Here is a 25,916-nt window from a genome sequence, read left to right as displayed (position 1 = left end):
CACGGCAGATGTATTTATTGCCGTATGCATATGTCCATATATATACTATCAATTACCATGATCCTTGAGCAGGGAACTGTAATCTATACTATGTTTTCAGCGCACAATTAACTGCTTACCGTCCACAACACTTTGAGCCGTGTTTGCGCAGTACGTGCATTAGATTTGATTCTCGCGGCTATAGGTTTCGTTGACTAGTGACAGTTTCGTATAAATACAAAATATTTTATATTTAGCTCAACAAAAATTATAGTGCGTTTTTTAAATCGTCAGAAAACAGCAGACATTACATTATATGGCTTAGGCAATGCTTTGCGGTAAACTTTTTTTGTTACGAAACTGTGACCGCGAGCTTGGCGCTTTCTACCGTTCCCAACAAAAAAAGGTTGCCGCTCTCGGTCAGGCCGCGTTTTGTTTTCTGTGGTACTGTGCGTGCGCGCCTGCAGCTGTGGAGTTTTCTCGGGGTCACATTACTTTGTAGGGTGAGTATTTTATTTACTTAAACATTTCATCAATGCCGGTGATATTCATGTGTGTTTCGATGTTGGTGCGCGGTTTTATTGTGTTCTAGGGGCAGTACGGGCACTTGGCGGGAAACGGGCCGGTTTCCTTTGTTGGCGGTGCGGTAGACAGAGAACAACAGTCCTTGTTTTCTCTATGGCAGAACGGCGGGTGGTTTCGGCACGTGAGTACGACGCTTTGTTTTGTCGCACGACAAGTTAGCTTACCAAAATATGGCTTATCTACATCGGACCACGGCGTACCGCCGCATCCGTCGTGCGGTTAGGAATGACATGAGCGCTATACTGCCTGCGCGAGGAGGGTCGTTTTTGAGTGCCGCGGAATGTTTAGCCCAAGCCTCGGGAACATTGAACGGGTTGCATGAATTAGGGTCGCTTGGCTTGCCTCAAGCTGTTCCCAATACAGAGCTACCCCCAGAAGTTGTAGCTGACTTGCCGGAGATGCGCGTAGATGCCGGAGATGTATCCTCAGGACAAAACTACTTACTAGAAGCGGAAAACGTTCCTTGCAGTTGCAGCTGCAAAGCAGGTGCGGATTCCTCGGGAATTTCTGACTGCTCTGAAGGCTCTATATCAGAAGAGCCGGAACTTGTGTCGCTTCGGAAAAGGCTGCAAGAGTGGAGCTTAGAAGCAGCGGTCCCTCATGCAACCGTAACAAAGCTCTTAAAGATTCTGCGCTCGCACCAGTGTTTTTCGGAGTTGCCAGCGAGTGCCAGGACCCTCTTGTGTACACCGAGGTCATCGGAAAATATCAAGAGCATGGGACCTGGCCAATACTGCCATTTTGGGCTGAGTGAGGGCCTTCGAGTTGCCCTCCAACATGTGCCTCAAGTTCCTGATCCTGTCATCATTCATATAAATGTGGATGGGCTCCCTTTGACGAAGAGTACGCGGGACCAGTTTTGGCCCATCCTTTGTCACGTTGCCAACTGTGAAGGCAGCGAACCCTTTCCAGTTGGCGTTTATTATGGACAGGCCAAAGCTCTAGAAGCTAATGTCTTTCTTGAGGCATTTGTGACAGACCTTAACACTGTTCTCCAGAAAGGCGAACTTCTCGGAAACAGCAGGGTGAAAGTGCAACTGGGGGCCATAATTTGTGACGCCCCAGCCAAGTCTTACATTCTTTGCATTAAGGGGCACACTGGCTATTTCAGTTGCTCTAAGTGCACAACTGAAGGGGATTTCTTGAAAGATCGAATGAGCTTCCCTCAACTTGATGCACCTTTGAGAACTGACGCTAGTTTCCGCACTAAACAACAAGAGCACCACAGCTCAGAAACAATCCTAGAGCAATTGCCCATAGACCTTGTTCGCCAAGTGCCACTGGACTACATGCATCTCATTTGTCTCGGTGTCATGCGGAAGCTTTTACTACTTTGGGTGAAAGGTGAGAAAAGCTACCGCATCGGTAAAGCTGCTAGGGAGTCTCTTTCTGGGGCAAACGTTGAAAGTCGGCACCATGTTCCTTCAGACATGTCCCGAAAGCCCAGAAGTTTATCAGACCTTGACAGATGGAAGGCGTCAGAATTGCGCCTTATTTTGCTCTATACTGGGCCAGTAGTGCTAAGGCTCAAGATACCTGATCATCTCATGGACAATTTTCTGACGCTGCACTGTGCTGTAACTATTCTGAGCAGCCCAGTGCTTTGCACTGTGTACCTAGACTATGCACATAAGCTCTTGATGCATTTTGTTGAGACTTACATTACACTGTATGGTAAACATTCAGTGTCTCACAACGTTCATGGCCTGATTCATGTGGCCAATGATGTGCGTACACATGGATCTCTGCACAGCTACAGTGCATTCCCCTTTGAGAACTACATGCAGAAGCTTAAAAAGTATGTGCGCAAGCCGGAAAAACCCCTCCAGCAGCTTTCCAACCGGATTGCAGAAGAAAGATCGCTTGCCTCGTGTCTAGCTGCGAAACCAGGCAACACAGCACCATCAACATCACAAACTTCCGGCGTCAAATACACAACAGGACGTGTGCATGAAGCAGGACCCTTGCCGCAGGGGTGCATCGGACCCCAGTACAAATCTGTAAGGTTCTTGGCAGACATCAGCATCAAGACAACTAGGAGGGACTCCACATGCATGATGAAAGATGGCAGCATTGTCAAAGTCGAAAATATTGCGCATTCCGCAGCTTACGACCACCCGGTTTTAGTTGGAAGGCGGTACCAAAAACTAGAAGACCTTTACACATATCCATGTAGCTCTTCTCTCTTGGATGTGTACCTGGCATCAAAACCCTCTGAAATTCACTTCTGGCCACTCAAGGAGGTTGCGGCAAAATGCGTGAGACTCCCAGTTGGAACTAAGTATGCTGTTTTCCCAATGGTGCACCAAAAGTAAGCCAAGCACTGGAAGTCCTGTAACTTAGGGTGTTTGTTTTACTTGCTCGTTTGTACTCCTTGTAAGTTTGTTACCAGTGTTGTGTTAAGACAAGCTACTATTTTTTTATGTTAAAACCACAGCACCATAACTGGAATACCAAAGTTTTTTTAAATATAAGAGTTTAGTAGTGAGCCCCTTTATGTTGACTTTGTTTTCCTGTATAATTCACATATACATTAACACTGCCTACGTTTTTGTGAGCGAACTGCTAGTCCCAACAGCTCAATTTGTAGATACAAAAATAATGCATATGATATACTTTTGGGCCCTTCATGAATGGAGTTGCTTTTCAGTGTTTGTATTTGTATTTTATAAAATTTATAACCGTTACTCAAAAGCACTATGATGGTTTTACTGTTATTTTTTACAGGATTTTCTGTTTTTGTTGCCTCAACCATTCACAATACGTGTGGGCTTCATCAGTATGTTGCAGAGGTTATGAGTGTTGCCATTTCTGTCGTAAATATTTTTGTTTGCTCAGGTGATGAGTTTGCAGTCGTTATTTTCCCGGAAGAGGACTGCAGTTTGGGTATTGTTCATGAAAGTTGGCTGAATGAAGATCATGATAAGACCCTTTGGCCCAATGAAAAGAACCCGAACAAGCGACGTCGCTTGACTGTTCAGGGGGCAGCACCAACGGAGGCTTGGATTGAAGTGAAATGTATTGTGAAAGCCTGGGCAGGTAAGTCCGGTTTTTGTATTGGGGGAATTTTCTCTCAACAAGCAAAGTTTTTTTTTTTTTTTCAGACTCGTATGAAAGGGCAGTTGAGCGAGCCCAATACTTAGAGTACACCTCAGATGCGACCAGTGAAAGAGAATTGGGCAGAGGGAAGAGAAAAAGGCGCTCCACAGTTCCCTCCGACTGCGACAGCAGGTCTAGCAGCAACAGTTCAGGAAGCGACACAGAGTATGTGCCACCAAAGCCACCAACGCCGCCACTTCTAAAGAAAAAAAGTATGGCGTCTTTTCATCTTTTCACCCTTCAGTAAAATATGTAGTGAAATAATTTAGCAGTTTTAATAACAGCTTTGTGCATTTTTGCTGCAGGTGTAACTTTTTCATCGGCTTCTGTCCATCAGCCTGGTGTGTATGCCTTTCATTTCCATTTAGTGCTTGTGGCAGACAATACCTGTTGGTTGAGTACTGCAGGCTTCTCTTCGCAGGCCTATACGAACGAGCTTCACATCCTTCAGGATACCCATGCGTGCGCCGGCCATACTCAGGTGACGATCCTTGAACTAAATGCTGAAGGTTACTTTGAAAGCACATTTGTATTTCAGACCCGTCAAATTTGCCACAAGTTCATTCACTTGCCCACAAGGACAGGTCACCTGGAAGCCTGTATTGTGCAGGTATGTTGAGTTCTACCTTTACCAAGAATCTTGATCTAGTTTTTTTCTTTTTGGTATGTCGTACTAATAGTGTGGCACATTTTACAGCCCAGCCTGAAGTACGTCAACCTCAAAATCATGAGAAAGGTATATGTACAGTCATATTCTTACATTTTATGCAGGCAGAAATATCCGATTCAACAGTTCAAATAACATTTCAATCAACTTTTAGCCACCCTAAACCATGACATGGCACAGTCTGCGGAAAAGCGGCTCCAGTACTTAGGTAAATTGGTATTATTTAGTTTCAGAGTTTATGGAGGTTTAAAATGACTTGCCTACTCTATTCCAGATAGGTCTGACAGTGCACCCCCAACACTTTCCTTCGACACGGAGCCACATTTTTCGAACCTGCAACATGTTGGTAAGTTCTGTAGGAAAACTATGCGTTCATTTAAGTGCTTCGTTTGTTTAGGCAACTTGGAAATGGGTTTCCATGATGGTAGCCTCAAATACCAAATTTCTGTTACTACGCTTTTTGGGGCAGCTTCTGAAACCTGAGATCACAAGCCTAATTCCTCGCTTCAGTGGTGCTACCACTGTGAAGATGAGATTGCGTTATAGCTGCGGGTATGTTGGGCTACCGTTTAGTGAGAACTAAGATGCTCACAGTTGGGCACAGGTTCAGATAGAAGCAAGAACAGCAAAAAATTTTGTGTCGTATTTGTGATAGAAGCCAAAACTTCAGTTTGAAATTGCACTATGCGGGTAATGGGGAGGTGTGCATCTGCTGGGACATAGGATTTATACTGACTTGTATTTCATTCCAGATGTTCCTGTCAGCTTGGTTCATGAACCCCCATTGACAGGTGCCACAAGATCTAAAAGCTTTTCTGCCAGCACCTCTAGGCCACCCCGTGCTTCTGCCAGTACCCTTAGGCCAGTGTGTTCATCAGAAGCCATCAATCTTCACCCAGATTCCAACATGACTGGTATGTAGTTTGTATTCTTTTTAATGCAGATATTGTAAAATGTGCCACTAGACCTTGCATAAAAGCTCTTGACTGTTGCATTGCTTCTTCAATTATGGCATCTGATATTGGTCATTGTCTTTTTCAGCATTCATGGAAAGGATTTTGTGCACACTTAACGCGATAAAATTGACGCAGCAAGCTCATTCTGAGTTCTTTGCAATCCTCATGAAGCAGGCCACTGATGATTGTGTGGACGAGGGAAGTTTGCCTGCACTGCCATTCATGACAACTGCAGATCTCTTGGAATATGAAGAAGAACTTGAGTCAAATGCAAAAGCAAAGCTTCGAATGGTAAGCATGTGAACTTTGTGCATCATTAGCTTTGTTATAAAAGCACACTTAAAGCAACAGGCTGGGGCCTTTTTTTCACTAGGCAATAGCAAACGTCTGAAATTCTTCATAGGTGCACTTTTAAACTCTTCCTATGGAATGGGTAATGTTAGATTACTAACTGTATTTCCCAATTTCTCCTGTCAGCGAAAGCACATGCTTGTTCAAGGAGGAGACTCTACGCAACAACAAACATCCCGCATCTTGAGAAGTATTCTGTCGTGGGACGTAGCGAAGGATTACAGCTGGTATGGCGCCAAAGGGAAAAAGAAGTTCTCTGACCTCAACATCTGCAAGCTCTTGTGCAGTAAGTAGTTTGTCTCGGCGGCGCAGCGCACGCTGTGCGCATGTGCAGCGCCCTCTCTCTCCGCGGTCTCCTCTCCTTCGGGCGCTGCGCATATAACCGGTGTGCCGCTCTCCGGCGGCCTTTCGGTCGACTGTTGCTCTCCGCTTGCGCTTGAACCCCCCTCAGCGTCTCATCACACCAGGTTTCCGCGAGGGGAGGTGGGCGTAATTTTTGTTTTTTCTGGTTGTTTTCTTTCTGCTTGCGGCTGTTATGTGCTGCAGTTGAGAAAATAAACTTTCATTTGAAGTCGGCACTGCTGTGTTTTGTTCAGATGGAAGCAAAAACCTCTATTCTAGGTTTCGGAGCACGTCAAAGATCCCCAGGCGGTTAGAATTAGTCTAAAGGCTTCCTTTACGGCACGGCTCATCGTGTGTGTAGCGTCGACACATTAAACCTCCTCATCATAACTGGGCGTTTCTAGTCTTTGTCTGCCGTGTGGCTTGTTCTCATGATGCTTCTCTAACTAGCCCAAGCTCCTGTGTTAGTGACTTTCTGTGTAATGGTAGGCACAATTGCGCACTTGGAAATTTACTAAAAGGCTTGCCCATTGTTTTTATTTGTTATTCTACAGGCAGCCTCACTGAACACGGGAAGTCAACTGCTCCAGCCACCCTTAAGGACATAGAAAAGGCTGCGATGTCGTGGTTCCGCCATGCTGCAGAGCGTGCAGCAGCCCAAAAGAAGACTTCAGCCCACGCAGCTGCTGCTCAGGATTGATGTGTAAGCATTAGCAGTGTTTTCCTCTTTGCAGTAATGTTGGTAAGAATGCGTGAGCAAACAAGTGTGAGAGAGGTGAGAATTTAAAATGCTCGGATTTCATCACAGGTTTTTCTTCAGTTTGTGCATGGTGCAAGTACATTTGTTGCTGTGCTCTCGAGTAAATTGTCTTTTTTTTAAACCACCTATGCATAATTTGATGTGATGGCGTGCAATGTTCGAGCTGGATAATGCACTTCGTTCCCTTATTTTGTTTGAGCCGCAGCCATGTTTTTTATTTTGTCTAGCCTGTTTGATTGGGTTCTTTTGTTCTGCATTTGAACTTTAAGTGCTCCAATTCTCCCTTGTTTCACTCATCTCAAATTGTTTGTACATAAGTTTATTTTTACAGCAATTTCTAGTAGACAATCTACATGAGTCGATGTGTTTTTATTCCATTTTTCCCCAGTAGCATTCAAAACAGTCAAACTTGTGTGATGTTGATAGGGAACAAGTTGAATAGCAAGGAACCGGCAGTGGGCGTTGAAAAACTCTTGATGCTTGAGGCCCAGTTAATACGTGCTAGATCCATAACCTTTGCGCTCAATTCTTACTAGTGGTTTTCTATTCTGCGTGAATATTTTAAAATACCACATTATTCAGTACAATAATGCTGGACTTTTTGTATGCAAGGCATTGCGCACAGGCCTCAAATGTTTTCTCCTCTTTGTCTTACTAGTTTTCATCTCCCTGTCCAATCTCCATCGTCTCGCCCTGCATTCAGGTGGAGCCCAGCAAGAAGCACGGGGAGGACGACGACGACGAGGACAGCAATGAGAGTGACAACAACAACTCGTCGGGATCGTATAGCAAGGACTGTGGTGCCCCCTCCTCTACAAGACCTCCCCTGCCTCCCCTCCCTCACGACCCAGTGCAGTGCTCACACACCCTCTGGGGGGAAGGGAGGAGCTGAGGGACAAGACACCAAACTCAGTGCGTGTACTCAAGACAGGAAACAGCGCGGAAAGCCTCTACTCTGCTAGGCGATGTCTTCTGCACGAGCTGTGCCGGCGACGCGAACGCAGATGAAACTACCAAAGTTCTGTCACACCTCTGTGCTGCAAACAAGTGCCTGCGAGAGACAGCACCCACTGCATGCGAGATCGTTATGGAGTCTTCTTCAGTGATAGGGAATGCAGGCCGCCAAAAGGCAGTATGGCATCGAGCCTGGCTGAATCTTGTGTTTCGTGCCCTACTTTGAGTTGCTGTATCCACCACCTCTGCTGAACATGGCACGATGCTTGTACAGACCACCTTCAGCTAACCTTGGAGTACCCTCTGTTTCTGAAATTCTCAAGGATCCTGTGGGGAGCTTCTGGGCGAACTTTGCCTCTCGTTCGTTGTAGGTGGTAGATGCAGTGACAACTTCCTTGATTGTAAATTTGCTGGACTGTGTCGTAGCTGTAAGCATGTTGAGTGTAGGAGAGAAAGGTTGCCTTATGTTTGCACCCCTGCAGGGAAAAGCCTGTGTAGCCGGCGTGCTTGCCGCAAACCCTTTGTTGTAATGTGACGGAAAGTTGCGCTTGGGCTCTCAAGGATATTCGGCCCTTGACCACCTGGCCCCATAAGCCCCTGGATATGCAAGTCTTCTTGTCTGGCTACCAAAAATTTTTCGTAGCCATCAGTGTTCTTTATCGTTCCGTTTTACCCCTAACACCCGTTGAAGAGCTCCAAAAGTGCTTGGTATCCTTTCGAAACAATGTTCCACTTTTTAAAGCCTTGTTTTGTTGCTTTCATAGTTCGCAAGGCCTGTGGGTTAGCTGTGTGTGTGTAACAAGTAGACGCCCTTTTTTTGTTCAATTTCGGGTGGAAGTGAACCCAAAGTTTGGTGTGCCTCCATACCACTATAATTGTTTCCTTCTCCAAGTGATAAAAGTCTTTCAATGCTCAAGCAAACGGCAACCGTTATTTGTAACGCCTAGGTGCAAGTTGCACCAATTGTACGCACGTGTAAATGTATTTCCGATGCGTGTATGTCCCCGGGCCCCGCAATAAAACAATTTTTTACCTTGCACACTGCGTTCTCAGCTTCACTTCTACATTGCAAAGCAGGTATAAGCTGCAATAAGGGATGTCCAATTCATGTCCCAAAAGCTCTTTTTCAGGGACTTCCCGAGGATGTCAGTTAATGTTGCATCTGGGAAGTTTTTAGAACTTGATTTGGATGTGGTTGGGATGTCCCTGGGAACTCCCAAACCTCCCATGTTGGACATCCTACGTATTACCTTAGGATGTCTGTGTGTTGTCTGGATAGTGGTTAATATTGAAATACAAAAAATAGGAATAAACATGAGAGCTATCAATGATATCAATGAACATGCAAAAAATTAAACGTCTTGTTAAAATACTCATTACTTATATTTATTAAAATACTCTTTTTTTTTCGCGTACGAAACTAGATTGGAATAAATTACCCGCTGTATAAGTGTCTTGTTTGTTTGTATTATCTGCATCTTTTTTGATTTTTATCTTTTTCTGTTCCCCTGCTTTGACCTAATCATGGTATGCAGTATGTATTAAATAAATGAATAAAGGTGAGCAAAACAACGAAAACGCGGGAAAGACGTGTCAACGTATATATGCAGGTTCTTGCACAAAATGCACGGCCACTACAATGTCGAATGAAACTAGGTGCAGATTTCAGATTAATGCAAGGACCAGTTAAACAAAATAAGCATTGAAAATGACAGTGAAATTTTGCTAAAACGGACGTAGGTGGTTCGATAAAATCGCATTTTATAAAACGGCGTTCGATAAATTGTCTGGGAACCTTCGTGACACGTTAGTTGCTCATGAGGTTCATTTTTTTTCGTCGGTTCAAATTTACAACTTTACCAGCTATACAAAAAAGAACGCTAAAGACACCACACGTAATTTTTAGGCCATCAAGCGTTTTCTGCATGCTGCTAATTTATGTCCGCATCCGCTGTGTGCGCGTCCGCTGTTCGCGCCGGAAATTTGAAATTAGCACTGAAGTGGTGGGGGGGGCGCTTGCACGGGTGGGGGCGCTTGCTCGGAATTTTACGGTATTTTCGTTGCTGCGCCAAACTGCCAAAAGCTTGCAACGACTGAACTTCTCGACGTTCAGACGGGAAGTTCGGCCATTCCAAACATTCCGCAACTGCCTCAGCATCTTAAAAAAAGTTTTTCCGCATGAGCGGCGCTCAGCCGCGAATTCCCAAAATAAAAGACCTAACACATGTGCGGAGAGCGACGGGTTTCTAGGGTGCCTAGGTGGCTTTCCGCACGCACTTTCCCCCTCTCCAAAACCCGTCCTGTAGTCTTCATGCGTACTCCAGAACGCCGCCGGAGCGATTTCACGGAGGAAAACCACGTGCGGATACGCGATGCTCTCTGCACTTGCGTCTGACTTTTAATTCCAACCAGGCAGAACGGGATTGCTGACATATTTGTACAAGAATATTCGCTTGAGCACATTAAATTGCGTGGTTCACCACTCAGGGTTTCAAGAGCTGGAAATTTCAATTACCTGCGACAAGGAAGACACGCGACGGGTAGTAGTCCGCACGGCCGCTCGGGTCGGCCCGTTTGGTCAGATAAAAGGACGACCTGAAGTCGTCCTTCGGGTTGAAGTTTTTGATGTCCTCCACCCGAACAATGGCGCCACGACTGTTGTCCGCGTAGCGAACATATGCATGGGTAATCATTTGAACGGGAAGGAAGCCGCGACGGGAATAACACAGCCTGTACGCGCACGTGGCAGTGACTGAACCACAGAACAGGGAGGATTTTAGAGAAGCAAAGGTCTAGCTTTGCCTGTAGTGCCAGAAAAAGCGTAGTGGCGGCGTCGTGAACTACCCAGTACGCCCGCTTGATGGCGCTGTAAACACGGCTTTGTAAACATGGCGGATGCTTTTTGCACAGGCCGCTTGAGCTCCTTAATAACATGGCTGCCCTCGCACGGCGGCCGCCGGCTCGCTGCTCCACGGCCGGACTCGACTCTCCTCCTCCCGCGCGCGAAAGGGGCGTCGAGTCCGGCCGTGGCTGCTCCTGCTGGCTCCTGGCTGGCACTAGAGTGAACTAGAATAAGGGAGTGTCCCGAGCGGCGGCGCCGAGCCACTCCGGTTGGCGTCGACACCGCGAGGTGGCGCGACTGCGCCCTTTCGCAGCTGGTCTGGCGCAGTGAGACTGCGCGTCTGGCCTTGCACTGTTATGTTCTCGCGTTCTCTTTCGGTTTTCAAAGGCATTCAGAAGCTAAGCAAGATTCCAAACGACCAAACCTGATTTTTGCTTTACTTACTCCTGCTCCAGGTCGAGCATAAGAACTGTGGCCTCGATGTGGTGGTCCGTTCTGGTTGCAGGCACCTTAGTTCCGCTATCCGCGATTTTGATTCGCCTCGAGCTTTATATCTGGCGCGGGCGCTTCTGAATGTCAATGAACTGTCACCTGTGTTCTCCGCAACACGCCGAATACAGCCTAACGAACGATAATTACTTACTTTTCGCGAACTGGCAGGTGTTCAGCATGGACCGTTAGGCCCTGCACAGGGCAGAGCATCGCGGTTCTCATTTAAGAGCGACAAATATTTTAGCCGAGGTGTTGCAGTCAACTCTGATGTAGTATTTATTCGGCGCATGTGCGCAAATAAGCACGTTGACCCCCCCCCCCCCCCCCTATCTCCTAAAAAGGAAGTTTAGACGCGCCGCATAGCACAAAAACGAAACTAACTTCTGCTTGCTTGCCAATATGCCATGGTATGGAGTCTACGATTTTTCAGAGATCAGAGGTGCTATCATGGCGAAAGGCAAATTATTTTGTAGTTGTTTCTTGTTATAATTACAAGAAAAAAAGAACAGTACCTAAATGTTAACACTTACATGCAATGCTACATGTTAAGCAAAGTTGTGTACAGCTAATGGCCCAGCTTCACCTTTTGTAAACCCGATTGTAATTTTTATAATATACATACAGTGAGCGAGATAGAACAGATTACGTTTCAGTGTGCTGTCACAGTTTCTTTCGCAATTTGGTCCAGTACTACGGGCATTTACCTAGTTCAGCATACTTTGCAGATTGCCGTTTTTTTTGCATTGCTTCTGCTGATGATTTTGAAGTAGACGTGAATGCGGGTCGTGAGGTAAAACGCACCTCTGCCGCAACAGCCTTACAATGATCACTGCACCCAAGTTCACACTGCTGCTTAGCCTTCACCACACTCAAAATGTAAAGGATGCTATCCCAATGAAGCTCATCAAGAAGACTGAAGCATTCAGTGAACGCGTTCTCCATGTTTAGCACAAACCTGTGCAGAACGGCCTGTACACAAAGTGGAGCTCGCACACTGCAGCCGACGATTTTGTGAGGGGCTTGTCCTAATAGTGACAAATACGTTTCCCCATCCAGTCATGATGCATCTGTTATTTCCCACACAATTCGACGGACAATGTAAATTCTGTACTCAACCAGGCACTCTATGGCACATAATATGGGAGTGCGCCAAGAACCCAGACCTCCCACCTCCTTTTCCTTCCCCTACTCCTGAGCAGTGGGAGATACTGCTGTCCAGCTCCCTCCCTCAAGATCAACTTCTTCTGGTCGAGAGGGCCAGTCGAGCCGGGACGGCACATGGTTACCTGAAATGAGAAACCACCCCACCTAAAAGCTCGATAGAAAAAAATTAAGTATGAGAAAAATTACATCCCCCTCGCGAGGGGCACGATCAAATGCACAGCATTTCCGAGGGGGTGCGCCGGCAAGTCGTATGGATTACGTATTGGTTGTTGGTTTTCTTGTTACACGCTGCACGTCATCAAATTTGCGGTGGGCTACAGCGGGGCGTCCCGGCAGCACGAGACGCGACCAGCGCTGCTGGTCTCTCGATCATAGTCTCGATCGCGGGACCTGTGTCGCCATCTTGCGGAGGCGCGTGACAACTTATGGCGGGTCTCTCGATCATAGTCTCGATCGCGGAACCTGTGTCGCCATCTTGCGGAGGCGCGTGACAACTTATGGCGCTTTCGAAACAAACCATAAATGAGTGAAGGATATAAGGCGCTATCGGTGCATCGAAATCCGTGTTGGTTGCGTGGCTCAATCGGTAGTGCGCCCGGCACTTGCCGTTCCGCCCGCGGCGTCATGGGTTCGAATCCGGGCGCCGGAAACTGTTGTTTCTTTTATAGTGTAGTGGCCTGGCTGCGGACTAGGCCGAACGCCGCGTGACATTGTGAGTTACTAAAATGCTATGCATTTAAAAGTTTTGTCTCTCTCTCTCTCCTGCCGGCGCAAATTGCGCTTCCACTTTTTTCGAACCCCTTCGTCTCTTGGGGCAGCAATCAAAGATGCTTTTGGAGCGCCCTGATAGCCGGCGTGACAGCCAGGGCAAAGCAGTGCGCATCAGTCCTTCTTTTCGCCGTCTTCCTCACATGCTGGTCCTTGACGAAATGCACTCTCTCACTGTTTTGAAAAACACGTCAGAACCTCCGCACCAATTCAACCGAACGCACATGCACCCACCGCCTTCCAAGTTCTACGTTTCGTCCGGTCTGATCGAGGGCTGCGGCGCCAGCGCAGGCGCACGGCGCGGCTGACCGGCTGCGAGATCGTGCACCAGCGCCACTAGCCACCCTAGCGGTGGTCGACGGCGCGCGGCACGCCGAAAGCAACGCCGTCTCCGCCCGCTCGGGCCACTCCCCTATTCTAGTTCACTCTACTGGCACGCTGGTCGCGTGTTTACTTGCGCCGCGCTAGTGAAGTGATGTTACGCCAGGTGACCAGATGGCCTCGACTGGCACAGACCACAGTGAGCAGCAAGTGAGAACAAATCGTTTATTGACATCCGCAAGTTTACAGAGGCCAGGACATCATTTCATTTCGATCGCTGCAATTGTACGTCGCTTTCGTGACAACATTTTTTTTTTGCCATAACAACTCGTTCACTTGCGCTAAGATTTCGAACGAAGGGCACAAATGAAGTATTGACGGCGACAACGGTTTCCTTTGCACCGTCTTTCTAGCGGAGTGCATAACACTCACCTTCTGTTGGAAGAATCGAATATTCTGGCCTCGACAGCTGCCTTCCGATGCGGAATTTCCCACATTTGTCATTCCACAAGCACTCAATTCCCGTGTTTTGCCAGTCCTCTCAACAACTGATGGACGCAAAAGCACATAACAGCAATAACAGTCACGAAACCGGTGCTCCGCGCACATTGAAACGGTCGGCCGTTGCAGCCATAGAGTTAATACTACTGACTGTTGCAGCGGTTTCAATTTGAATTGGCGGCTTTGTGGTTGCGAATTCAGAAACGAGGTGGTGCACCAGTCGGCTGTTCGTAAAAAGTTGCGTACATTTTTGCTCAACGGATGTTTGATGCGGAACTTGTTAATAGTATTTTTTAAATAACACATTGTAAGCGAACTGTGTGGGCTCTTTGAGTCACGGAATGAATGTTTTGTATTCTATACCAAAAGTAACATTTTGCCTGCGCCGTCTGGTGGGCTTGATGGTCGAAAACAGCGCTTAGGTTGGTCACGTGGGGAGTCGATTTTTACGCCGCCTATAGGGAAGACAGGGAACGTCCAAGCTTGAGAGGCCTGACTGAACCACAAAACAGGGACTACTGCTCAGCGAGGTTGCCAGCACAAAAAGTAACCACAGTAGCGAGATGTCCTCAGGAAAAATCAAAATATATGTTTTAAAAGTAATAATATATGTTTTATAAGTAATACAATGTAACGGTGTCCTCACGGAAAATATAAACTAGTTAAAAATAATTTGGTGCCGTCTGAATTCACCTGTGTCGCCTCTGAACGCAACTAAATTAACAATTTGGTTTTCAGTGCAATAGCAAGCCCAATCGCCATCAAAAGCTAGCTAATATGGCTCCCGGCCAAGTTCTTTGAATGCAGCGCGCGCTTGGTACCAACGTACAGTGCCTGGAATATATACCAGTAAGTTCTAGGCACTATAACCAAAGCTTAGTACAGCATGTTGCTAGACTAGTCGACGCAGCATTTTAAAAAGAAAAAGAAAACTAACCTTCCTGACTCCGCATTCCCAGTTAACAAGAGCAGAAGCCACCACCCTTCAAAGACTACAGACGAATACGTTCCCCCACAGAACCCTACTCTATGCGATTTACCCCACCCAATACCCGTCTACCTGCAATTTCTGTCCAACGTCCGGTACACTGTACCACCAGATGTGGGAGTGCCAGAAGACCCCAGGCCTTGCCCCAATAACCTCCCCCTCCTACAAGCAGTGGGTGAACCGCCTGACGATCCAGGACCTTGGGATCCAGCGTGAACTGGTGAAGAGGGCCTGGACCGCCAGCCAAGCTCAGGGTATCCCGGAATAGGGAAGCCCCCCACCGGGCGGCTGCCCTAACATCTGCACCAGCTTGGCAAATAAAGATTTATTCATCATCATTCATCATTAAAGGACAGGAATATGCAGGGAATGTATCATACTTGTGGAAAGCGGCTTTTCGATGCAATAGCTTTGGGAAAGAGCTCGTGGTTTGAAGGGAGACATGTTGCTAATGGCACTGAAGCATGCTCTGGAAACTTTTTCGTAACTGCACTGACCATGCGTTCTTCTCTGCACAACAGTTATTAGCGTAATTAAAAAAAAAAGCCCATTTGTAAGCAACAAGTATTTTCCAAATCAATCAGGAGAGCACAATGTGGAAGAGAAAGCACAATTGTAAGCAACAGGTTTTTTAATCAGTTGTAAACACTACCAGAAAAACGAATGAGAACTGCAAGTAATCGATTTTCTCTCTACTTAAATTGGACCAATTCATGTCTAATTTTCTTTTTTCTACTAGGGAAGCCGTCAGTCTGCTTGGTGGCCACCGGAACTGCTGCAGTGACTTGCACCATTAATCAGGCTGCAACGACCAGGGCACACGTTGCCAGTTTCTGCATCCACTAAACGCGATCAGCCATGCAATTACGCCTAACCGGTCGAAATGCACGCAGTGTGCAATGCCAGCAAAAGCCAAATGCTTTGGCATTCAAGCCGCGTAACAATCGAGAGCTCCGATTTTTTCGTAGCCTCACAAGCATGACGCTTTTTGTAGCATGACGCTTTCATAAATAACCCAAGAGTTGAGCTGGGAATTTAATTGTACTCCAGCTGGTGTATGGAATTCCCAGCTTGGAACCTAACAATCAGCTAGCTGCTCCCAGCTCCCATTTACTCCTGGGAAGCTGGCACAGGGACTCCACCATCCCCCCCCCAGACACACACCATGTCTCGGTTACACAATCCTCTGCCTGTAACGATTCTATCACAAGTCCTGAGCACCGTTCAGCAGCCGGTTCTCCCTAACCCTTCACATGGGCTATTACGGCAACACGCTGCATTAACATTGCAAATGGGCCGGATTGCAGTCACTCACCTCCCTAGCTTTCCTGCCACAATTCTGAAAGCATGAACAGTGCTCCCCTCTAAAGAGTTTGTCCAGTTGCACACAGGCCCAAGTATTGTCTGGGCCGGCAGCTTTTCTTGTTTCAATTACCAGATACAATGCACTGCAGTTGCGAAAACTTCACAACTGGCGGGGACGGAGAGCTTGAAGTTTCCTAAATTTTAGGGGAAGACATCGTCAGCCCTTGATCAGCTTAGCCCCGGTCCTTGCAATCAGCTCTACTTGAATTCGTTGCAGTCCCCCACCAATCATAAACACAGCCTAGACACAATTTTAAAGCGAAACTTTAGTGTCCTCACTGATGTTGTTGTACACCCGGCAGGTAGGCGCCCTAATGCAGGAGAGGCAACTTTTTCTGACGATAATGATGAATGATCGTGGGTGAAATGAAAGAAAAAACGCTTCCCGTGGCCGGAATCGAACCTAAATCTTTCACGTTATGAAGCCGGTGTCTATCAGACTGCTGAATTTCGACATGGTCGAAGCGAACACCAAGCAGCAGGTACCAACTGAGGCTGTACTCCCAAAACCCAAATGTTAGGCCTGCGGACTGCACACCCGAGAGCTGCTGTGGGTACTATAGAAAAGTGGTGCGTACTTCGAGGGTAGTGCATTCTCGAAGTTCAGGATTGGCCAACCAAAGAATCCACCACAAGAAAGCTTCGCGTTCAACCATCGTCGTCGTTAGATGAAGGGGTGCATGATTTTTCGGTTTTGCCTCAGCGCGAGCCACCTGGTGCTCTCAGATCTGTGCGCATGTACCCACGGACATTTTGGACAGCAACACCAAACTAGCAGGGATGCGTTGATGCATCACTGCTCACACAACACCTGGCCCAGCCTACAATGCCTGCATCTGACGTACACTCCCATTACAGCGTCGTCGCTGCTGGGAGTGCAATGTACAACTGCAAAGCCTGGAGCAACTAACGCATAAGCTCTACTCAAAAGAATTAGGGACAGCTTTTCACTGTTGATTCTAGCTCAACACCGGCATTTATGCCTGTGCCTTTTGCCCTTCTGCCAGAAACTTCGCTTCCTGCAACCTTTAGATTTGGCATCTTCATCCATTCCGCTAATCCCAGCATCAGCACCTGATTAACACCACCTCATCCTTACTAAGACTGGAAGGGTTCATGGCTGCTAGTCCACAGCGGAGACCCTTGTGGCGACTTCGCCATCTCCACTGTAAGGTGCATTTCTAAACTGTGCATCAGTAACACCGGCATTAAGAGCCAGCCCCCCAGCCCACATGACACTCACTGGCATGGGTCTTTTTTACGCGATTCAATATGCGTCCCCATCAGAGACACGACGTTAATGTTCGCTGCTGTCTCTGACCTCCATGCCACTCACGCAGGCTGGGTTGCACTGGCCATTATGCAAAATACCTTTTCTTTAAACCAAACACTGCAGGTTCAATGATCCTGCATTCATTACAATACACAATAAATCTTAAGAAAGCCTTTATTCAAGACAGTATTTTCATCCAAAAAAATGCGTGTGGCCATTTCACCAATCCAAAATCCATTTGCTCAAACATCAATGTAATTAAAACAGTGTGACTTCCCAGTGATGATTACTGCTGCCATGAGAAGCTCATGGCCAATTCACTAATTTCCATTGGCTGCTACATCAACCTACCCACTGAGAGCACTCTGCAGTGTCCAAATGATAATAAGTGTGTTCCGATTCACTCGTGACCTCGGAGTCCTGATTTGTTAACTGGCACACAATTATGATGAAAACTTTTTTCAGCCGAATTTGAAGCTGTGCCACACCAGTGCTTAATCTCTTACAGTAAATGTAATCCTAAAAACTATCTTAGAGACTCTATACACAACACAGTACCTTGACCTCAACTCTTGCTTTGTGGCAGTCCTGCTGCACACACCTCAATGCAAAAGCACTGCCCACAAGTGCATTCAAAGCAGCACCAAGCCATGGGTGCCGCTGACTTGACTGATAACACTCTGTGGTGTACGGCATTTCCCAGCATCAGTAATGGCTGCATTATTTGCTTTAGGTTCCCACAATATCAACGTTGACTAGTCCTTTATTTAACACTCACTTCTCTTTCAAACATGGTGTTTTATAGTTGCCACTGTTCAGTGAACTGTTAGCGGAAATTATTTTTACACTTTCTAAACTCCGGGCTCAGTTGGCTTTTAAGCATGCTTTCAGTGCCAGGTTATACACTTGTTTTGAAAGTGGGTGGGCCCGCTATGCGTGGTGCACACTGCGAGTGCTGTCTTCTGATATGCTTCTGAAGGATGTACTTCCGGTTAAAGGTTCCTGGACAGCAATTGCACGTGAATGGCCTTGCCCCAGTGTGAATATGCATGTGATCCTTTAAATGCTGCTTTTGGCGAAAAGACAACAGGCATTCGCTGCATTTGTATGGCTTTTCCTTCATGTGAATCCTAAGGTGAGTTATCAAATTGCCACGGTGCACACTTTTGTAAGGGCACATGTGACACTGGTGAGCTTTTGTGTTGTCCACCTGAGAACGAGGTGTGCTGCACTTCCTTGAACTCGAGTGCAGATGCGTTGTGTATCCGTGATGGCCCACTGCTGGCGATGCTTCTGCAGCGAGCATCAAGAAAAGAAAACACCAAATTCAAATGTGCATTTTTTGCAAGTTCAATTCTACCTTTATGGGTTTTTTTGCTAACTAAGAAGTCATACATCCTATATGCAATGTGTATCTTTATGAAGTTACTTGCTTATAAATGAATCAGTTTTGAATACCTTTTTGCATAAAAATTACCGTGTACTGAATGAGCGGTGCTACTGCCAATCTCCAAAAGAGAAAGCCACAAATTTACAAAAGCAATACCACATAACTACACCTGACTAATAGCAATCAAGCTACAAGCAATTTCGTGCATTCCAGGAGTTATATGACAGAAAAGCTGAGACATCATGGCAACCTCACATAAATTTGAACAGTAAAAAAAGGACAATGGCCTTACTCTTTTACCACTACAATAGGTCTCTTCGATTTGGCCTGCACTTCCTACTTCAGTTCACTAGTTCAGCACAGGTGCCACCACAGCAGAACCAGTCCTGCACTTTTGTCGTCTGCTTCTGCACCTCCTCTCTGGGAAGTGCAAAAAAAGCTGGGTACACATCCTGTACTTTCTGCATCGTCCATAAACCGAAGAGAAAAGTGCTGGCACCATGCGCAGCACTCAAAAATTGAAGAGGCGAGTGCTGCACTGCCTGAATGAGTTCAGTGAGTGCAGCCAAGTCGAAGACACCTAATGTACCTGACATGGGGCCATTGTAAGCTTTTAAAAGCCTATTTTATAACCTTATCCTAGGAAAGTAATCCATTAGTAACAGATGTCTTTTAACCCTCTCATAGTCAGGTGTTTCTGACCGTAACCCACCCCCAGTGTCGACTTGGTTCCCAGAATATCAGGGAAGGAGCATAGTGATTTAATTGAGTATGATAGCATCCAGAACGTAACGTGTTCAAAGGAAAGAGTGTGGGTGAGAAGTCACCTTTTAGGTGCGGAGTACCTTAGGACCGCACAATGTCCATCCGCGTCCGTGCGCATAGCATTTACAATCGCAAAAAATCACACAGGCACCAGCAGGATTCGAGCCTGTGTCTGGTAGACCAGACAGAGTTAGTGACAGTCGTCTTGCCCATTAAGCTATGACCCTGAGTTAGTACCCGAGAGTCAAACGGCTTACTCCCTCGCCTGTAATGGTGCGAAGTACTTTAGGACCTCCCAATGTCCGTCCACGTCCATCCGTGTGCACACCACCATCAAGCGAAAATCAAGCGAAATTCGATTTGAGCCGTGAGTTGCAGTTTCATTTAGGGAATAATCAAGGTGCAGCTCACGGCTCAAATCGAATGACGGTTGGGGTGCAAATCGGATGTCACTCAGGGCGCAACTTGGATGTCATTTCGAGTCCGCGTACTCCACACCCTCGCCATCATCCACGGAGTGGAGATGCTGCCATTTCTTCCCAGATATTTTCAGTTTGCCGTGCGTGCTTCAGCCATAACGACCCCACCGTTTCAACATCAGAATCCGACACAGCGGAACTCACACCTCTTCCTCAAATGAGAAATTCCCAGAATGCAAATTCAAGCTGGGCTCATATTTGGATCAGATTCGGAAGAATCATCGATCCTGTCCACAGTTGGAGGACCACCGTGGTCAGCCATCCGAAAGTAACTGCGCGCATGGAGGGAGCACTTTCAGCAGCCTGCTGAATGCACAGAATTGACGCATTGCGAAGTAATAATGGCAGATACAGATAAAACGGGGATGCAAGATTGATACAACAACTTCGTTTACTGCTGACAGATTTTGCAGCTGACAGCGGCAAGTGAGGGCAAGGTGAGCAAGCGAAAGCCGCGATTGAGTCATGTTTCCGCCTATTGGACAGGCAACGTCGCGCTGGGTTTCCCTGGTGTGCCTTAGCAGACGCAGTAACCAAGTTTTAAAAGAAAAATAGGAACTCGTTGCGGATGGCACAACAACCCTTCCACTGGTAATCACGCGCGTGCCATATGGTCACTCATACTGAGAGAGTACAGTACGCGGAGCAACCATGCCCCCAGCAACAAAGGGTGAGCGCGGTCACTCCGTACTCTTCAATATACCGTCGTATGGCGCTTGCGAGTGAAAATACGAGTCCCTAGAACGACTCCACAGATGGCACGAACAGTCCAGGCGCGACAGCTTTGCGCGCTGGCGCGAATTTTCGATTGCACAATGTAGAACGTACCGGTACGTCAGTGACACTGCGGAGGGGAAATGCAAAAACGTACCAGTACATCAGTGACAGCGAAAGGGTTAATTTGGGTACAATACCAGTTTTTCTCAAAACTGTCTCAACTCAGCCCAGTTTTTTTTTTTACGAAACTATATCTCAGAAGTGCTTTCAAAGTGAACATATTTGCAAGAGCATTGTCCTTTTTCATGTTGCAAAGTTTAGCTTCCTAGCTTTGGTGATAATACGTCAAACTAAGTTAACCTATTAGGTTCTGCGAGCAGTTTTGCCTTTTATGGCTCAATTACTGCCATCAATATGATTTGAAAATTTGTGATGCGCAAAAGACATTTGTAAGCTGCCCGGGGGCACTCTCAGCCTGTCTGAACTTGTTTATCAATATTGGCTGCCTGGACAGTTTTTACGGGTGCCAGTTTGTATTTATATATTTGAAAGAAAGTGCTTACAGTTCATAAATATTTGAAACAACGTCTTTTACATTGCTGGCTTAGTTTTAAAATGTGGATACATGCCCTATTTAACTTCAAAGCTGTTAATAGTAATGTCTAGTTGTTCCTTTAAAGGCATTCTAAGTAATGCATAGACTGGCCTCACAACCTGATGTAACAGCAAACAACCCCACTTTTTATAATTCGCCAGCTTGTAGTACCAGTAATGGCTATTGAATTTTACAGCCTTTACAGGTGCCACGCAAAGACAGTGCAAGACTTGGGGACATTTAATGGTTATAATTAAAGGCATTTTCTCAGTTATTGCTTGACTAAATCGCTGGAGTGCAACAAACAGCCACAGCCAAGAAGCAAGATAACCATCTTATGCTCACCAACTGAACACCACAAACACTAGCAGCCAAATTACACTATTTTTACTGATTAAAATCATATTTTAAAATGCTTAACAAAGCCCAGACCAACTTATCACACTATCGCAATAGGCTTCAGAACGCCGGCATAACCAAATTTAGAACCACAGAAGGAGAAAAATTTTGTAAAGAACACGTAGGTACATCAGTAAAGGGCAGTAAAAGATATTTGCCAGTGCTGTAAAGACGCATAATGTTTTCAGTGAAGAGTTTGGTAGACGGCAAGTTGGACCCATTCTTGTGAAAGTAGAGCCAGACGAAATACAGAAGAGAATGCTTAGATCCGCCGAAAAGCAAGGGCAAGAAGCACATTCACATGCCCTTGACATCAATGTGCAGTACTGTACACTGTAGAAGAATCGCATGGAAGACTTTACCCAGACAAGAGTATAAAAACGAAGCTCTCAGTGTAAGCTCATACCCGACACAAAAAAGGATGCTGATAAATATGTTCACACCATTGATACCGGTTTTTGACTGGGGAATAAAAAACACGAAAAAATAAATTGTGAAGTAACACATACATGAAGATTTTACAGTATGGAAGGGGCAAAGACATAAGAGCAGATAAAAGACAGTCGCATGTTTTGCAAGGCTCTATCACCTCTTGCAGGCTGTGACAGCTGTCAATGCTCCTGCAACAGTGGTCACTGCATTGAAGCAATACCTACTGAAAGTAAACAACCTTGAAGTAATAAAAACATGTTTCATTTACAATAAAGGAGCTAGCACAAAAAAGAAACAGCGCTTCACTTAAAAATCATTGCAAACAGCGCAGTCAGTAAAAAGACAGCGAACTCAAATGACACAGCAGAGCAAGCACCAGGGCCAAGGCCAGACTTCACAGCTGTACACAGCAGCCTGAGAAAAGTGATAAATAAAATCATGAAAGCACACATAAGTAAACAAATAAAACATTAAAAATTCTTAGGTCGGGTTGCAGACAAGACACTACCCAAACAATCGCTGATGACAAGAAACTACCCACACAATATTATTGTTAAATTTAGCTTGCATTTTACAGAACTAAAATCGCTCATTTTGGCTATGTTCTGATTATGGTTAGGTAAATTGGTCCTATGCCATTGCCAGCAGTCAAGTGGCAGCTCTTACCCAACCCGACCAACACAATTTAGACCCACACACCTCACTCATTTACTCATTTTGGTGCTACAGCTGGGCATCAAGTGAGTCCACGGTGCTTTCCTAGTATGCACATGTATTAAAAATAAAACTAAACTGTGCAGACGCCTTTATCGCAGTAGGGTTACAATGTATGCAATGAATGCCTTTATCACAGTAGGGTTACATTCCATGCAAAAAATCACCCATTTCCTAGCAAGCAACATAAATTGTCAGGCTTTTAATTGCTCCAAGACTGGCTTCCACGCAGGCATTAACTTGTACATTAAATGAAAATAGTAAGAATACATCAGTGCATAATAAAGAACATGCGTTTGAAAAAGCCATATGGATCCACATAACTTGCTTTAAAGTCAAGCTTAAGACAACAAATAACTTTGATGGCTACATTTTGATTGATTGATTGTGGGGTTTTTCGCGCCGACGCAACGCAGGCGATGAGGCGCGCCGTAGTGGAGGGCTCCGGATTAATTTTGACCACCTGGGGATCTTTAACATGCGCCGAAATCTCGTACACACGGGCGTTTTTGCTTTTCGCCTCCATCAGAAAAGCGGCCGCCACGGCCGGGAATCGAACCCGCGACCTCGTGCTCAGCAGCACAACGCCTTAGCCACTGAGCCACCGCGGCGTGTATGGCTACATTTTCCTAGCTTTTATTCCGTTGTGTTACTTTTGCTCCTTTACTCAGAAACCCAGGGTTAATTGATTGCTACTTGAAGCCTTATTGTAGGTGGAAAAATTCACACTGAACCCAGCTCTGCAGGAGCACCTGAACGTCTATAAATACTTCTGATAACTTATGGCCGTTATAAGTACAAGAAAACACTGCACTGCGGCATGGCCTTTGAAAATTTTCAAGCATTTCAGCCTGTGAGCCCGTGCCATTTTTATTTTATGCTGTTGCTATGGCCACTGATCCATCTAGTATACCCGCAACAATCAACCTGCTTCATTAGAGACAAATAACCATAGTGCTGTTGTTCCAGTCACTGATGGAGTTTGAAACTTCCCAAGATCACATCTTCAATGCCAGCACAATTACGCACCAAGGTATTCAGTAATTCCTTCCCAAATCATGCATCGGTAACAAGGAGATGTGGCCAAGTCTGTCGTGAAACATCACAACCAGCAGACATACTTGCCAGCACTACCAAGCTAGTGACTTCAGGCAGGATTAATTCCAAATGGTCCCAATACTACAACACTGACATCCCAGGGTCACCAAACACACAAAAAAATTCCGAAGTGGAGTCTTCAAAGTGGCTCAAAACAAAACCTTTCCGAACAAATTAGTCCAGTTCTTTTCTTGTTTAGGATGCAGGAAAAAAGGAAAACTTTACAGCAAAAACAATGCATTGAACTGTCAGACAAATGCATTGCGTGTGTGAAACGTATTCAGCTTTGCATCATTCCCACATCCATCACCTTTCATCCAATAATGATGCCCGATTGATAGACACACCAGTCACTGGTTGTTTTCCTAGCTAGTGACCCAAGTGGGTCACTCACTAGGCCCACTAACTGACAAAGGGAGGGCCACAAGTGATTTAATTTATGGCTCAGAAATTTTGACAAGCAATCCCCCTGGAAATCCTCGTCATCATGGAGTACAGGAGGCATACATAACCATTTGTGGACATTTACATAGGACGCAAGGGTACAATAAAATCACTGAAGATCTGTGAATAGCATTTTCTCCAATCGGTCCAGGCAAGGCTTGCAGAAAATTCTTCAGGAACTGCACTTTGAAAGTTTGGGTGCAGGTTAAAATAATTACAAAAAAATCAAAAATAATGTTAAAAGCGCAATAAAAAAAGAAAATTGACTAATTAAATCAGCTCTATTCTATCCACAAAAACACTTTTTAACTGAAAAAATGCCAAAATATAGAAAAACCTGCAAATTTTACACTGCATTGATGTATGATGGGAAGGATGTTAAATGCACCAGCACTAAAAGGAGTTAGCGTTAGCATTGAAATTATACACCCAAACGGAACAAGAGGCCCCACTACATTCACAGTCATTTCTTGGTGGTGGCCTAGGTCAGTGGCTGCCAATCCCGCAAAAGATTCTGTGATGCGATAAAAAGTCAGCAGAAAATGCCTGGAGAGTTGCCCCTGCTACCCATGTTTTTTTAACGTTTCAATTATTTCTTTCACTATGGTAATAAAATCGGGATCTGTGATGGTATTGGAGGCTAGTCCTCAAGACTCGCGTTGCAGAACCGAGACAGGTGCTTGAGACGGGCGTACAGGATGGAGACGAACATTTATCGAGATGGGATGAGATAATGAGAATGGCATTACTGGGGAAACAAGACTGAGATAAACAAATTCATCCTAAACACACAAAGTTTGGTGAAAGGGGGAAAACTAACACGTCCAAGTTCAGTTCAAAAGAAACCGGTAATGAAGGAAATGTCACGTCCTGTGGCGCACTTGATGCAGTCGATACCGATACAATCCCGGTGGTCGGCGACGTGTGGTAGCTGAGCCCGGTATGACCACATTGCCCTGTCGGGGCCGGCAATTCAATGCACTACGTCGAGCAGCAGGTGGATATGGCAGGCGCTGCAAGCTGCTTAGGTTTACGGGTGTCCTCAATGACGGCCTCGGGAGACGACGGCTACTGCATCTTTGCAGGCAGCCTTCCAAACCTCGCCTTCCAAACCTCGGCTCCTCCGGTTCCCCTCTGCTACGTCAGCCAGTCACAACCCCACTTCTCACATCACTTTTCCTTGGGGCTATGCTGCTGGTTCCCTTCTGGTGACATCTTGCTGGCTCATACCGACAAGAGGCGATTGTCCAACTTCGCTTGTACATCTTCCTAGCATTCTTCTGCGTCATCCAAGCTTACACACACACCCTCACGGTCACCTACGTCGTCGCAGCATCGTTGCTATTGGGAAAAAGCAGTCTTCTTAATGAACTAAACTTGTATTTTATTTTCGTGGCCCCTCTAAACATGCAAAAATATACCTTTGAGGTATATATTAAAACTTCCGCAAAACTGAATGAATGCAACTGTTATGTT

General features: G+C 46.0%; 4 protein-coding genes across 5 annotated transcripts in view; 3 read left to right on the top strand and 1 right to left on the bottom strand.

Moving 5' to 3' along the window:
• Positions 1-25,916, bottom strand: part of LOC144158622 (uncharacterized) — a 46,593-nt gene that overhangs the window by 5,066 nt on the left and 15,611 nt on the right. The window contains exons 3-4 of one of the 2 annotated variants that reach the window (XM_077689637.1): positions 22,342-22,598; positions 18,618-18,700 (exon numbers count right to left, since the gene is read on the bottom strand). In XM_077689637.1, the coding sequence (XP_077545763.1) occupies positions 18,618-18,700; positions 22,342-22,448 (190 nt within the window). In that variant the 5' untranslated portion in view covers positions 22,449-22,598. Of the gene's footprint in view, positions 1-10,208; positions 10,457-18,617; positions 18,701-22,341; positions 22,599-25,916 lie in introns of those variants that run through there. The other variant, XM_077689638.1, reaches the window with a different exon arrangement.
• On the top strand, positions 380-2,951 carry LOC144158620 (uncharacterized). The gene is made up of 2 exons (XM_077689634.1): positions 380-482; positions 572-2,951. Exon 2 carries the CDS (start codon positions 735-737, stop codon positions 2,877-2,879), a length of 2,145 nt encoding a protein of 714 aa, XP_077545760.1. The 5' UTR covers positions 380-482; positions 572-734; the 3' UTR covers positions 2,880-2,951.
• On the top strand, positions 3,360-5,137 carry LOC144158044 (uncharacterized). Its single transcript, XM_077688717.1, has 8 exons — positions 3,360-3,603; positions 3,669-3,875; positions 3,969-4,004; positions 4,085-4,144; positions 4,202-4,273; positions 4,361-4,399; positions 4,485-4,530; positions 5,122-5,137. The coding sequence occupies exons 1-8, from the start codon at positions 3,360-3,362 to the stop codon at positions 5,135-5,137; spliced, it is 720 nt and encodes a 239-aa protein (XP_077544843.1).
• Positions 4,608-8,971, top strand: LOC144158621 (uncharacterized). The gene is made up of 6 exons (XM_077689636.1): positions 4,608-4,676; positions 5,083-5,244; positions 5,372-5,577; positions 5,764-5,923; positions 6,534-6,682; positions 7,443-8,971. The coding sequence occupies exons 2-5, from the start codon at positions 5,238-5,240 to the stop codon at positions 6,677-6,679; spliced, it is 519 nt and encodes a 172-aa protein (XP_077545762.1). The 5' UTR covers positions 4,608-4,676; positions 5,083-5,237; the 3' UTR covers positions 6,680-6,682; positions 7,443-8,971.

Source organism: Haemaphysalis longicornis, unplaced genomic scaffold, assembly GCF_048455015.1.
Source record: "Haemaphysalis longicornis isolate Haplotype H1 unplaced genomic scaffold, Haemaphysalis longicornis Haplotype H1 scaffold_10, whole genome shotgun sequence".
Classification (NCBI taxonomy): Eukaryota; Metazoa; Arthropoda; class Arachnida; order Ixodida; family Ixodidae; genus Haemaphysalis; species Haemaphysalis longicornis.
The sequence above is the reverse complement of the archived record's forward strand: the minus strand, read 5'-3'. Positions and strand labels throughout refer to the sequence as shown.